This window comes from Nesoenas mayeri (genome assembly GCF_963082525.1).
Source record: "Nesoenas mayeri genome assembly, chromosome: 1".
NCBI lineage: Eukaryota > Metazoa > Chordata > Aves > Columbiformes > Columbidae > Nesoenas > Nesoenas mayeri.
In genome coordinates, this window is record NC_137541.1 from 51,030,445 (window position 1) to 51,046,253 (window position 15,809).

General features: G+C 40.0%; 2 protein-coding genes across 3 annotated transcripts in view; one reads left to right on the forward strand and one right to left on the reverse strand.

Moving 5' to 3' along the window:
* The window catches only part of METTL25 (methyltransferase like 25), a gene marked incomplete at both ends in the record, with an annotated part of 63,718 nt that extends 59,971 nt beyond the window's left edge, over positions 1–3,747 (reverse strand). Inside the window, one exon of the mRNA XM_080360097.1 lies at positions 3,489–3,747. Within this exon, the coding sequence (XP_080216223.1) occupies positions 3,489–3,747 (259 nt within the window). The remainder of the gene's footprint in view (positions 1–3,488) is intronic.
* Positions 3,745–13,434, forward strand: CCDC59 (coiled-coil domain containing 59). Of its 2 annotated transcripts, XM_080360107.1 has the most exons (4): positions 3,858–4,020; positions 6,030–6,249; positions 8,662–8,761; positions 12,499–12,733. In XM_080360107.1, exons 1-4 carry the CDS (start codon positions 3,891–3,893, stop codon positions 12,658–12,660), a joined length of 612 nt encoding a protein of 203 aa, XP_080216233.1. In that variant the 5' UTR covers positions 3,858–3,890; the 3' UTR covers positions 12,661–12,733. The 2 variants fall into 2 exon arrangements, with proteins under 2 accessions (XP_080216234.1, XP_080216233.1); XM_080360108.1 differs by lacking the exon at positions 6,030–6,249 and having other exon boundaries at positions 3,745–4,020; positions 12,499–13,434.
* The last annotated feature ends 2,375 nt before the right edge of the window (positions 13,435–15,809 follow it).

The window sequence follows — 15,809 nt, forward strand, 5'->3', positions numbered from 1 at the left end:
TTTAAGTTTGCAGAACTATGTGAGCATGAACTGACAACTTCACATTTTCAGATAAATTCTGTCAAAAGTAGCTTATGTTTCCATATAATTCAATTTGTGATCCCTATTAGAACAGATTCTAGAAAACATTTCATAATAGTTTGGGGATTGTGCATGTATAAATGTAAAACTTCTCAAACTCTCAAGAAGCAAAGGTTTTGCCTTGTGAAATCAAAATGTCATTTTACAAATATTTTGACTGAAGTATTTGGAGTACATGACCACAATGTCATTTGACCATGCAAAACAAATCTATTCTTATAGCCACACTCCAATAAAAGGCAGTTCTACTAATGACAGCATGTTATGGGAGCCTTTTAGTATCCATTTCAAGGTATACATAAATAACATTTAAATATCTGACAATTTTGAAGAACAAACACACATCCATGTAATATTTTAGGGGAATATAAGAAAGAGTGATTTCTGTTTATGTTGGGTTTCAAGATCTTTAGTGGTTTCTGATCTCTAACATTATTAAGTTGTACTAATGCACTCAAATAAGCTACAATATTAAATTTCTCAATCCTAACTTTAATACAGATTAACAGTGCATTAATTTTCAAATATAGGTAGATGTTCACAGTCACCTTCACTGAGAAACTCATATTCTACTATTTAGACAATGCATTTGCGTCATATGACTGGATGGACAGACACCATGCAGTCAAATGAGCCAGGCAGGAACCACCAAATCAGCAAGCGTATGCTCATTCCATTACAATGCCTTCAATTTTGTCACGATACTGGAGAAATTTTGAGAGTGTCTCAAAACCTACCAAATGTTAAATTGCATACTATAATTTTGAGGTTAGAAAGAAAGGACAATTATATATATCTACAGATATAGATATAGATATAGATATAGATATAGATATAGATATAGATATAGATATAGATATAGATATAGATATAGATATAGATATAGATATATATTTTTTTTTTATTTTTTTTTCCAGTGAGGAGAAATAATCCCTGCAGAAATCAAGAAGAAATCTTATATTTCAGGCAGAGCACAAAGGTTTCGCACCCTTTTAAAACACGTTTCATTTTAGCTATATCTCATGTCTTTTGTTCCAGTAATTTCTGTATCAGATTCTGCAATGCACATTTTGAATAAAGATCATTAAATGATTTCCCAGTTTTAAAATCTACAAAACATTACTCTGCCTTCCTGATTCTCCTTCTACTCTACAGGCCATCACTTCAGCATCCCATAGAAATAGGTAAGATCAGGGTAATTTTTTCTTTACTGTTTTTTTTTTTTATGACTTCATCTAATAGTTCCAGCCTCTGTTTGCATGTAATTTTATGTCCCATTGCTCTAAATTGCTTCTGACTCTGACATTACCTGTCAAAAACATTAAAAGTTTTTCCTCACTGCTTCCCAACACTTTTGCTTGCTGACTGGACCACTGTCTTGTTTCCACCTGTCTCTCAAAGTTAATTGATAATCCAGTGTCTTTTAACACATACAAATAAATTCTGGTGTTTTGTTTTGTTGTTGTTTTTGTTTTGTTTTGGTTTGGTTTTTTTTTTTTGATTGGTTGGCTTGCCTTTTTTTTTTCCCTTAGATATCTCAAGCCTTTAAAATGAATCTTGCAGTTAATATTTTGGAGGTCTTTAGATCCAAGAAAGAAATGTTGCGAATGATGTAGCAATTCACAGTTCTTCAATCTCTTTCAAATCCAAATCATTATCTTAGCTTGCCTTCTATGCCAAAAAGTATACAGCTCCATATTACACTTTTTGTGGACCTTTCTGTTACACCCAATGAGCTTTTCTGTCTCACGTGTCATTTCATGTGGTATTTCAGGGCTAAGGCTACACAAGAGCTATCTACACTCCATAAGCTTTGGCATGATACAGATTTTTCTCAGCTAAGTCCTTTTTCAGAGATATTACCTTTAATTTTGAAACTGATCTCTTTGCTGGGGCTCAGTCCCCTCAAATAATGTACCTTTCAGATGCTTTATCTTCATTTCTGTGCTCTGCCTGAACGCATATTGCTGGTATGTTTCCCTTCTACTTGGACTGCAGTAAATTCAGTAATACAGTTTCATAGCTGGCTTCCTCCTGAGTTACTCAGAAATAACTAAAAATATGAAGTGCTTCTTAAATAGGTCTTGTCAGAAATAAAACTGCTTTCTGTCTTCCTTTGCCAGACATTCATTATTACAGACATATAGGAAAGTGGTGTTTAAGCCTTTTCCAGCTGTCCTCCACATTTCCAGAGGTTTAACATTTGGAGGACTTTTAACTGTTACCTCTTTCCAACTCATGCGGAGGGTTTTTTTTTTTGGTTAATTTTACTTCTGCTCTTCAGAAATTAGTCACAGCAAAGGAGTTTGACAGTTAGGAGCTTAATTTCATTTCTAAACGAACAGGACGAAATTTAAGAAATGAGACCATTGTCACAGCTGTCAGTACCAAGACCCTCCTGAAGAGCAATTCCTCCCACCATGGCCATACTTCATCTGAACCGTGACGGTTCCAAACACACCCCGTCACCCTGCAGAAGATGAGCGCTTCGGGGGCAGACACAGGCATGAAAAAGAAGTCGCTTCAGCTGAAGCAGATGAATGGAATGAGAACGTGGGAATGGCTGCAGAAAGGCAGCCGGTAAAGGCGCAGGGGGGAAAAAAGCAGCTCAGCAAAGTGGTGTGAAATTCTCTTGTTTTATTAAAGGAAAATAATTTTAAACGTAGAATCATAGAATGTCCTGAGTTGGAAGGGACCCACAAGGATTAAGTCCAACTCCTGTCCAAGCACAGGTCAACCCCACAGTTCACACCATGTGTCTGAGGGTGTTGTCCAGTCTCTTCTTGCACACTGTCAGGCTTGGGGCCGTGACACCTCCCTGGGGAGCCTGTTCCAGTGCTCCACCACCCTCTGGGGGAAGAACCTTTTCCTAATGTTCAACCTAAACCTCCTCTGGCACATCTTCTGCCATTCCCTCGGGTTCTGTCATTGGTCACCAGAGAGAAGACAGGCTGAGAGGGGATGTCATAAATATTTATAAATATCTCAAGGGTGGGTGTCAAAAGAATGGGACCAGACTCCTTTCAGTGGTGCCCGACAATAGGACAGGGGGCCACGGGCACTGACTGAAGCACAGGAGGTTCCATCTGAGGAAAAACTTTTTTACTCTAAGGGTGACAGAGCACTGGAACAGGCTGCCCAGAGACGCTGTGGAGTCTCCTTCTCTGGAGACATTCAAAACCCGCCTGGACACATTCCTGTGTGATCTGCTCTGGGTGAACTTGCTTTAGCAGGTGGGTTGGACTGGATGATCTCCAGAGGTCCCTTCTAACTCCAACCATTTTGTGATTCTGTGAAGAGGAAGGAGGACTCCAGAGTGAGGAAAGAAGCCGCTGCCATGAGGAGGGGCCCCCGCCCGCTCAGGTCCCTCCCGCGGTGCCCCTGACCCCCGCCCCGCCCCGACTCACCCCACAGCGCCGCCGGGGCGCCGGAGGCCTCCGCCAGGGGGCGCCGCAGCGCCAGCGGCCCGCCCGCGCGCAGCGCCTCGAGCACGGCGGCGGGGGGCGGCGCCACGAGCCGCTGCCACAGCCCGCGCGTGTAGAACTCCACCGTGTGCGCGCGGCACAGCGGCAGCGCGCGCCCCAGGAAGCGCGCCACGCGCCGCAGCGTCCCCGCCGCCGCCGCCGGCGACAGCTGGGGCGGCACCGCGCCGGGCGGCCGCGACATGGCGCCGCGAGGGGCTGGGCTCCGCGCTCGGCTGGTCGGGGCTGCCGGCCGGGCCGCCAACGGTATATACGAAGGCGGGTCAATCGAGCGCCGAGTGCCGGCGGCGCAGCTCGGTGACGTTGTCTCGCTGCGACGGGAGAGCGATGGCGGCGGCGCGGCGGGGCGGGCCGGGGCCGGCAGCGGAAAATGTGTCTGCCACGGGCCGCGAGCCCCGCCGAAAGCGGCCGTGGAGGCCGTTCTTGCTGCGCAACGTCGTAGGCAGCCTGCAGGAGGGTGAGTCGGGCGGGGGAAGCTGCGACTGGACCCAGCGGGGCTGAGATGGCGTCGTTTTGGGAGAGACGGCGCTGAAGAAGGCCCGGCCCGGCCCTCGGGCTCTCAGCGGCCGCTCAGGTGGCTCCGCTCTGGCTGCCCGGCTGGGGCCAGACCTGCTGCCTTAGTGCGGGGCTACGTGTCGCCTGGAGACCCTTCCTGCCATCTGCCCGAGGAGCGGTTAAACACCCATAGAGTCACAGAATGGTTGGGGTTGGAAGGGACCTCTGGAGATCATCTAGTCCAACATATGTGCTAAATAAAGCAGGTTCACCAGAGCAGATTGTACAGGAATGTGTCCAGGCAGGTGTTGAATGTCTCCAGAGAAGGAGACTCTACAATCTTTCTGGGTAGCCTGTTCCAGTGCTCTGGCACTCTCAAAGTAGAGAGTCCTCATATTCGGATGGAACCTCCTGTGCTTCAGTCTATAAAGTGGTCTGTCGTTGGCAAAGTGGCTCCGTGGTGGGTCAGGGTTGGTGGCTGCAGGGTTGGTTGGTGGCAGCCTGTGTCCAGCTGCAGCTCCTGGACCTTAGCATTGCAGAGACTGCTCTGTGGTCGCATGCTCAGGGCAGGTAGTGATGAGCCATGAGGATGGAGCCAGGCTCTTCTTGGTGACAACCAATGATAGGACAAGGGGCAACAGGTACAAACTGGAACACAGGAGGTTCCACTTAAATATCAGAAGAAACTTCTTCACACTGTGGGTGACAGAGCACTGGAACAGGCTGCCCAGGGGGATTGTGGAGTCTCCTTCTTTGGAGACATTAAAAACCCACTTGGACACCTTCCTGTGTAACCTCACCTAGTTGTTCCTGTTCCGGTAGGGAGGTTGGACTAGATGATCCTTCGAGGTCCCTTCCAATCCCTAACAATCTCAGATTCTGTGAGTTCTCTGTTTTAGGACTCACTTTTAGTTTCTGTGAAGCTCTATATTTGAAACAGAAATGTATCTGGAAAAAAGGTTCAGCTTACTGACAGATAGTTATGCAAATGTAAAAATAAATGGATAGAAGCAAGAGCATTGGCTCTTGCAGCACTCTTCTGAAATTTCAACTTTGGAGAAAGAATCAAAGGAAAATTTGGGACCAATTTGGATTTACTGTTTTTAGGAACTGTTTTATTAATGAGTATTGTCAAAGTCAGTAGCTGTTAAGACTAATGCAATAAAAATAATATATTAGGACAAAACCATGCTTAACTCCTGTGTAGCCTCATCTAAGTGTTCCTGCTCTGGCAGAGGGATTGGACTAGATGATATTTTGAGGTCCCTTCCAATCCCTAACATTCTGTGATTCTGTGATAAGCTGTTATATAATGACTGAGGCTGAAACAACCATTATTTGGTGTTTTCTTTAAGGCTGAATCATTCTATGATGTAGTATACTTCTGAAGTTCTAGAAAAGCTCTTCCTGGACAGGCGTAGGAAGAAGGTAGTAGCAACAAAAATACTATTTGTTTGAAAAGCTATAATGGAATAATTGTATAGTGTAATACAGCAATTTAGCGAGTCTTTCCTGTGTCACTGCAGCTGCAGAATACTAAGCAACTGGTACTACTATTATCAGTGTCTTCTTGAGACTCTGTTCAGGAATCTATTTTGATGTTGTTTATGAAGCAGTTAAAAGTAGGAGAGAAGTGAAATGTTAATACATCTTTTCACTGGATTTGAAAGGCATTGACAAAGGTATATAATGTTGAGTGTGCATTAAGTAGCCTGTTTGCAATGACGTGTTCTCTTCATGGTTTAGTTGATAATTGTCAGGAAACCTGTACAAGCTGCAATGCGACAGTCGGGAGCAGATTTATAACAGTGTTTTTTTCTTGGGTTTTTGTCTGGCCCTTATTAAAACTAGCACAAATAGTGTTTGTTTTTATTTTGGAGAGAAAATGGATTAAAATGGTCCTGGCAACAGTTAAACATTTTGGTACTACTTTAGTGCAGGTGTGTTTAACCTTTTTCACTGTGTTTTCAGGACGAGGATTTGCATTTCGGAGAAAACAACAGGTTGAAAGACAATACAGGAAATTATTGAAAAAAAGAAAAGTCCCTTCACAACAGGATGATCAGTTTACTGATACTTACCCAGAGCACTTGAAGCATCTTTACTTGGCTGAGGAAGAAATGCTTAAGAAACGGCGCAGGGCTCCAGATGCTGCAGTTTTATCAGAAGAAAAACTTAATAAAGCAGAGGAGTAAGTTTTTGAAATAGGTTTTGAAAAACAAGTAATTGTTTCCATCATTAAAGAAATGTTTGAGCACTTATAGTTTACATGGACTTCAGTTTGGTGATTTGCTTTACTAACCTATACCATTAGTTCTTAAATGTTTTTCCTAATTGTTAAAAAATTTAAACACACAATTTTGTTGTGTTGCATCAAAATCAGAAAGCAAAATTGGTAATGTTTAGGGCTTGATTCCATTAAATAATATGACAGTTACTATCGTACTTGAAGGATGGGGTTCAGCCCAACAGTGACCAATTTCTTACCATATTTATAAAGAGAAGAACCTGCTTTTCATGTAGTGTGCTTTTGAGTCTACAGAGCGTTCCTTTGAATGAATTCCAGTATTTTTAAATTAATGTCACTGTTCAGAAGCGTTTTATGCATTATCTTTCTGTTCCCAGTTTGACAAGGTGTTGTCTTGTCTCGCTTTTTTTCTACTGGAATGAGTGATACTGTGTGTAGTTAACTTTTTGTAGTATGGCTAGTTTGGGGGGAGTTTTAACTATGAACTTTAAAAAAAAAAATGAAATGGAGGATGTAGTAAAATGCTACAGCAGTGATGTGTTCTTGATCAAAGTAATAATAACAATAATAATAATAATAATAGAAATGTTGCAATAGTTTGTTGGTGGCGTTTGGGGTTTTTTTGTTTGTTTGTTTTGAATTTGATTGTAATAACTGTAAGAAGTTAAATTGAGTCTCTCACTTGTGGTCTAACAAATGTCAGACAACTGAAACCATTTTTTCCCTATGTGACAGTAATGGCCCCTGAAATTTTGGTTAGGTATGTCAGTAAAATGAAAAGCCTAGTCACTCTGTCACCGTCATGGCAGAATTTTTTAAAGAGCATTCAAGTACGATGGTTTGAGATAGTCCTTTTGTCCTCAGTAGAAGGAGTGTCACACATCTTTGAATTCCAAGATATGTCTACATGTAACTTTCCTGGGAAGAACATTCAGGAGATTGGGAAAGTCAGTCAGGTCTAAGCCTACCACTGGGAGAAAAGTACAGTTTTGTCTGGAATGGGGAGTTAATTCATGGGGGTGTCTGAAATAGGACTGATGTTTTCCTTTAAACCAAAGGGGTTTTTAATTTTGTTTAAACTATGGTCATTGTGATTGTAATGCAGAATTAGTAATTCTGCAAAAATGTGACTGGTAATCTGTGAGGTGGTGTGATGCTTAGATGCACTTCAGTGTTGTATGGGAATGTAAAAGAAGATTTTGGTTAGATAATTCTCTTTTTAGCATGCATTGCAGTTGAAGTAATTTTGTACTTGAGATAGTGTGTCATTACACAGTATTGCCACAAGATGGAGATGAGAATAAAGCAAAGATTTTTTTTTCGTAAAAGAGTGGTATTTCTGAATGAAAGTATGAGAAATTACGTTATTTTTCCTTTTTGATCATCTGTCTGAAATCTCCCAGATGATGATGGCTAGTTTTCAACTTTTTGTAGTGTGGGTAATAGAGTAATCAGAAACTTATTTTGTGAACAGTTATCAAATATATAGCAAGGCTTATATTTTTCAAATATGGAGTGGTTTTGCTATCGCACTGTTTATGTAATGGCTTTATGGTGAATCAGAAAAAACAATAATTTAGAGCTAAATAACCAGAAAAATCCACTCAAAGTAGTGCGACAGTAAACGGCACTTGTGTTCTTATCCTGTTTTTGTGGTGAAAGATAACTGGGCAGTTTTTTATACTGAAATTTGGAAAGAACATAATTTGAGTTCCTAATTTCAAAACATTAAGGACAGTAATATTCCCTCTCCTTCAAGAAGAAACTTTTGGAAAGGCTTTGTTACTACTCACCTTTTTCACCTTGCTGTGTCAGGCTGACTCTGTGGCAGACAGTCTGCTAGCAGCTGCCTGCCTTCCTGTCTCTGCAGTTGCATCCATATGTCAGAACTAGAAAGAGATAATACAGCTCTAAGCTAGTGGTTCAGTTTTTCTAGCTCTGAAGAGCTCAGATGGTGGGGAAAAAAAACCTCTTTTAGGCATTTTTTAAACTTCATGAAACATCATCCATGTGAAGATCCAGCAGATAGGTGTATATGTTGCTGAAAGTTGTGTACAGTCCGGTCTTCAGTATGCTCAGCATTGGAGGAGTTTAGTTTGCTATGTTTTCATGCGAGCTGCTCACTACATTACGTGTGATGTGTTGGCTATCATGTAAGAGTGGTGCAATTGGGTATCCATTCAGTGCAGAAGGACAAGCCTTTTGAAATCTGTATTTCTAATTAACTTCCACAAATATATGAAAAACAGTAGAAGAGTGGAAGACTACGCTCCGATTCTGCAGTGGCTGAGGAATGGATGGTTATGTTGGCTTGATGACAGTCCATATCTGAAGTACATGTACTTTTTCTTACAGGTCGGTTATAACTGAAGGGAGGTCTAAGAAGAAAACATCCAATCAGAAGGCAAAAGAAGAGTATGAGAAAATACAGGCTGAGCGTGCTAGAAAGAAAGAGGTAAATCTTAAATGGAGATCTTTCTTGATTGTAGATGAAGACTAGATTAATATCATTTTTATCTGTCAGTCCCAAATAGGACCATAGGATGGGAACACAGGTGTTGGTTATTCTTTTTCAACTTGACAGTGATATTCAGACATGCAGGTGTTCAGAGTTATCATTCTCTTTGTTCTTACTGTTTTGTTTTGCAGTGACTGTTAGCGGGATTTTTTTATGTTGGTACATCAAGAAAAGCTTTGAGCTTGATCTGTGTATCCCAGTGGATTATACTAGACTTCTTAAATATTGTAGAAGGGGAAGGAATAACAATACCATAATCTTGTGATGAAAAATGAAATATCTATCCTATTTTTTTATGATGGTACCATAATGCAGTCTTCATTTTACCTTTTATCTGCTTTGACCAACAGTGAAATAATTAAATGTAATTGTATCCATGACCAAAATCTTTAGTAATTTTTTCCCTTGTTTTAATTTAAACGGAATTCTTCTTGTAGAGTGTATCCTAATGTTATAATTGTTGAATAACTCAGTTGAGTTATTCCCTTAAAACATCCTGATTTAACTAATTTTGTTATCTCCCAGTGCATTGTTCTTTGCATTGTAAAATTACACACGTAACATTGTAGAAATTGTGTAACTTGCTGCTGACAAACTAAATTTCACTAACTACTGTATAAATATTGCATAAACTTATAGCTGGTTAAAACATATTTTTTCTTCGGTATGCAAGCTGATCCATGATTCTGGGTGAGTTACATCGTTGTTCAGCTGGGAGCTGCTTTTTTGAATATTAGATACAGATCATGCTAACAGAAATGAATGTAATGGCCATCTTATTTAGAGGAAATAGAAACAAACAATAACCCAGCAAGGCTGCAAGGATTTTTCGTTTAGCAGCATGTAAAAGTTGCCTGAAGGGAGGTATTAGCATCTTTGGTCTTACTGAAGATATTTAGGCAAAACGAGCAGTAGCTCAGTGCCACAATAACAGTAATCATTCATGTGGAATACTGGTATGATGACGACCTACCTTACCCTCATATATGTTAGCAAACACTGGATTTGCTGTTATATATTTTGGGTAAAGAAATAGGCTGAAAGGCACAGTTTTGGCCTCCACACTGTATAAAAAAAACCTAAGACTTAGTAGAGGTCAGAAGAAATACAAATGTTAAGTAACAACTGCCTAAGTAAGATGAATGTTCTTGCTTTCAGTAAGCTTTTGGTTGGTAGCTTAAGTGGATGTTTGCAACAGTATGCTGAACAGCAATAAAATTATTACATACGATCAGGTAGTGAGGTGGACTGTGAGCTGGCTGAAGGAAAGAACCCAGAGAGTCGTGGTCAATGGGGCAGAGTCTAGCTGGAGGCCTATATCTAGTGGAGTGTCTCAAGGGTCGGTATTGGGACCCGTACTATTCAATATATTAATCAATGACTTGGATGAGGAAATAGAGTGTACTATCAGCAAGTTTGCTGATGACACCAAACTGGGAGGAGTGGCTGACACGCCAGAAGGCTGTGCTGCCATCCAGCGAGACCTGGACAGGCTGGAGAGTTGGTCAGGGAAAAATTTAATGAAATATAACAAGGGCAAGTGTAGAGTCTGGCATCTGAGTAGGAACAACGCCAGGTTCCAGTATAAGTTAGGGAACGACCTGTTGGAGAGCAGTGTAGGGGAAAGGGACCTGGGGGTCCTGGTGGGCAGCAGGATGACCACGAGCCAGCACTGTGCCTTTGTGGCCAAGAAGGCCAATGGCATCCTGGAGTGTATTAGAAGGGGTGTGGTTAGTAGGTCAAGAGAGGTTCTCATTCCCCTCTACTCTGCCCTGGTGAGACCACATCTGGAATATTGTGTCCAGTTCTGGGCCCTTCAGTTAAAGAAAGACAGAGAACTGCTGGAGAGAGTCCAGCGCAGGGGAACAAAGATGATTAAGGGAGTTGAGCATCTCTCTTATGAGGAAAGGCTGAGGAAGCTGGGGCTCTCTAGCTTAGAGGAGACTAAGAGGTGACCTCATTAGTATTTATAAACATGTAAAGGGTGAGTATAATGAGGATGGAGCCAGGCTCTTCTTGGTGACAACCAGTGATAGGACAAGGGGCATTGAGTGCAAACTGGAACACGGGAGATTGCACTTAAATATGAGAAGAAACTTCTTCACAGTGAAGGTGACAGAACACTGGAACAGGCTGCTCAGAGAGGTTGTGAAATCTTCTTCTCTGGAGACATTCAAAACCTGCCTGGACACTTTCCTATGTAACCTCATCTAAGTGTTCCAGCTCTGGCAGGGGGATTGGACTAAATGATCTTTGAAGCTCCCTTCCAATCCCTGACATTCTGATTCTGTGATAGGAAGTGAATTACAGGTAGGTTAGAGTTGATGCTACTCTGATCTAAAAAAAAACAAAACCAACAAAACAAACAAAAAAACAAATAGAAACCAACAACCACAAAAAACAAAACCAAAACAAAACCAAAAAACGAACAAACAAAAAACACTCAAAAAGAACAAAAAAAAGGATGGATGATATTAATTATCATTATGGTAAAACAAGTGAAGCATTCTGAACGGAGAGATGTTATCTTTGTAGGCTTGTTTTCTCCCCCTACTTTCTACTTATTTTGACTTATTTTCTTATGTTATTTCTGGTTAATTTTATTTTTTACATTAAGGAGTATTTTCACTTATTTTTGTACATCATAGAAGCTGTCCATGCCATGGAAACAAAAACGTAGTTGATAAATTATCCTCTCTCTAGGCATTCTGCAGAAACATATGCCTTTGTGGTCAGCATGGCCCAGCATTTCAGATAATAAGTTACGCAAATCATCCAAATGAACAAATCATCCTTCAGTCTGATTTGTGATGTCTCACATTTTTTGATAGGACATAATACAAGTGAATCAAGCTAGTTAGCTTTCTTGTTGTGGATGTTTGCCCAAATTACTTACTAAAATTACAATACTAGAGAAGGGGCTGTAAGCTGTTTGATTGAAATTTGAACATGGTATCATGATCATTATTCATATAGTGCAAATGCCTCCATTAGTGTTTTGGTTGCATGTGTGTTGTCCCCTCAACATGGAAAGTTCATACAGTTGAGAATTTGGTAAGATTTGTTTTTGGTTTTTTTTCTCTTAGTAAATACATCAGTCTGTGTTGCTTTGAAGAGGATGGGTCACTAATAGTTTGGTCCTAATTAAGTTGCCTTGGGTAACGCTGCTTGGGATGCTGCCCTCATATCACAAACCTGTGCAACTTCCAGCTCCAGATAAGTCCCATATCCTGTCTGCTCGTCCTATGCAGATGTGGCCGGTATGTTAGCATATCTGGATTAGCAAGACATTTACATGGGAGCTGCTGGATCAGACTCTTTCTCTCTTTCTTGCACTGGAGGAGAAAGTGGGAATTTTTGCCACTCATTTAAGGAAAAAAGTCAAGGAGCTCATTTCACAGAAAGGAAGTAGTACACATTTTAGTGACAAACATTATTGCAAGATGTTCTTCTGAAGAAAACTTCGCTCTTCTCTTGGAGCTTTAGGCAATATATGTTTTGATTGCTGAAACAGAGTCCTGGCTAAGCTTTTAGGAGTAATAGTGTTTCTAGTGTCAGTACAATACCTAATTGCCAGTATCTTTACAAAAAGAAATTCTGCTGCTTATAGACAGCTTCATAGTTTTATGAAGTGTGTAATTATTTCTTAATCATATCTATTTGTTTAACTTCAGGAAGCAGAAAAAAGAAGACAACAAAGGGAAGAAGCTCAGCGGTTGTACAAGCAAAAGAAAATGGAAGCTTATAAAATATTCAGTAAGAAGACAAAAAGAGGACAGCCAAATCTAAACTTACAAATGGAGTTTCTTCTACAGAAAATACAGCAAAATACATAAATATCTGCATACATCTTAATTACAGATTTTGAGTCACCTGTGCACATTTTATTAAATGGCTTTTAATAGATAATGTCTCTTTGCTTCTTTATGACTTTTGTCACTGGCTTCATTTATGTCATCAATCCAATAGTGGAGGATATTCATCCTGCAAATATGTATTGTATGCTGAGAGTGAGAGAGATCTGGTACTTTAAAAATATCCTGAATTCCAAATCGTTAGAGCCTAGTACCAACTGAACATGAACCTACATAGTGTAGAGCATTTGCTTTGTAGCTCTAGCACTTCTGCTATTGTGACTACTAAAATTATGCTTACTTGAGTAAAATACATTATATATGCAATGTAATAGATATCTCATGAACTGCCAAGGATAGGAGTATGTTTTGTGTGCTGTTGGGTAGGGTTTGGCACGTGAAAACAAAGAACATAAACTATACTTGGATGGTTTTTATTTATCATTCTCCACAAAGAAGAAAATTTAACAAGGGTCCAAAAATGGTTTGAATGTAAGGATCGTGTGATTTATACTTTGCTGATGTATTTTGTTCATAAACTAAATGTGACTTTCTAGCTATGATGGATCAGGTAGATGGGTTGAAGTTTTGGTATGCTGAGTACGTGAGGTTTCTTATTTTTGTTCTTTGGAGCATCTTTAGAAAAATTAATTATTCTAAACCTTGTTATGGAGATGGAATTTATGATCTTTGGCCTAATAAAATGAAGGCATTCTTAGTAAAACTGAAAGTTTGCAATAAAGCAAGTTAACTATTTTCCTTAAGTTTATACGGGAGAATTCTATTCTATCTTTTGCCTCAGTCTACTTTGGCAGCCAAGAAATAATACTGAGCTTTTTTCTGCATATAATAAAGTCTGTTTAGGTGTCAAAGTAAGGAATGTCTTGGAATAAATTTCTCCGGACAATGCAGTATTAAGTTACTTACAGTATTAAATTATCTCATTTAGAAGTTGATGTCAACTGCAAAAAATGCCTTATTTGAAATACGTAAGAAAAATAAACAGTTTTGTGTGACAAGTGCTGTTAAATGAGGAATAGTTTAGGAGTTTGAGTTAGCTAAAGTGTTTCTTCTGTCAATATCCTGAGGCTTCTTCTACCTCATCTTTTTACGCTTTTTGCAAGGATTTGAATTCTTGTGCTGTGAAGTCATTTAGGAAAAACTGAACACAAATCAGAGGGCAGTGCACCATCAGAAAATGGGGGAGCTTTGCTTGAATTGGGCAGGTCCATTCTAGGAGAGAAAGGGAGTGTGAATTTGACATGCTTATTTGGTTTTCCACTTTTCCTTCAATGTTATTTTTCTGATAATTGCTGTAATTGCCAATTTTGAATGGCTCCACACTGAAACGCTGCAGGAATCTGCAAAGTGCCCAGAAAGTAGGAAAGCAAGTTTTGGCATTCACAGTATTTTTCGATTCTTGCCATTCTTGGCTGTCAGCTCTCATTTAAAAAATGAAAACTGCACTATTTGCAATTATTATTTTTCTGTCACTAGTGCAAGAGACTTAAAACATTAGCTTCATGTAACTTGTGAATAACGTTAAACAATTTCCATTGTTAATACACGATTGAAGTGCTTCAATTTTTTGTTTATGTCTGTCTCTTACTCTATATGATCTTTTATTGTCTTTGGTTAAGGAAATTATAGATAAAAGTATTCTGAATTGTCATCTTAAAAAGATATCTTCTCAGTTTGACATTAGTTCATTTATAAACCTGTTGGGCAGATGTCTGTCATTGTATCATCTGGCTGGAAAAATTTCAGAAAACTGTTCATCTTAAACCAGTAATGGTCAGTGGCCATTCTGGATTACTGGTGTCACTATAGGTACGGGTATAGTCTAAATCCCAGTGGACTTTGAGATATGGGATTTATCTGCAAAGCTTGAATGATGCATTTGAAATCCAGATTTTCTTGTGTTAAATGTTAAACTGAGTGAAAATTTACTATCAAGATATTCTATATGCTTGATTCTTTCTGGAGAACAGGTAGGTAAAATGCACTAGTAAGTTAATCTTTGTGGGGTTTGGGGTTTTTTTTTTTTAGGACTTATGGTATAATTTTCCTGTATAAGTTGTTTTGCAAATTGACTCTAAACATACATATGTATCATGTAACCAGTTAGCATTCTTAGTACACTCAAGTCATTTAGTGGCTTTGTATCATTCCTCCTTAGCAACAAGAAGTCTCAGTCGTTAATTAGTGAAAGAACATAATTCTGCTCTGAATTTTATTTTTTTTTTTTTTTTTTCCTGGCATTATTCTCTGGTTCTAAGAATAGAATTTTGAGAGAAATTTGGGATTCATAGTATCTGTTCCACAGTATTGGTCATGAAAATGAAATCTTACCTCATTCTGACTGTAATTGTTGCCCTTTTCTTTAGTCTGTTTATTCCATGATCTTGGTGATAGCTAATATGAAACCGACCAGGTTTGTCTGAAAATGCCTCTCTTTCTCCCCAGTGCTTCAGCAAACCTCACCAGGCAGAGCACTGGATCAGAAACCAGTGTGCTATTTCTCTCGGTTGTCCCCATCACTTTTTCTCCTCCATCGCTTTGTTTGATTTGGAGACAAAAAGGAGGCGATGAGCAAGCCCAGCTTCTCACTGACTTTTTTTTCTCCCCACCAGAAGTTAATTCTTGATGTAAGAGTTCTGAAGAGGAAGAAGTTAAAATTACACATTTCTTCACGCTGTGCTTTGCTGATTATGATGAAGGAGCAGCCCAGGACAGCAGGAGAAGCCTGTGCGCTCCAGCATCTCGGCTGCTGCCTGAGCCCATGCTCCTGCCCTGTCAAACCTGACATTAATTCAGCGCCACTGGACGGCAGCGACAGGGCAGCAATGGGTGGCTCAAGGTCATCCAGGCAGAGAAGGGAATTGAACCTTTCATTTACAGAGTAGCACTGTAACAGTTGACCCATCAGCTTTTCATTGTGAAAACTGTGGAGTCTGACCTTTTCATTTACGTCCTGCGCTTGTATTTATTGTGACCATAGTGACTAAACCCTTTTCTTCCTGAGAACAATGCAGCAGCTAGAAATTTTTAGCAATAAAAGTGACCCGTGTCACAAAATCATGCAGCTCATTTTTCTAATTGGGAAGTCCACAGAAGTGCACAGAGAGGGA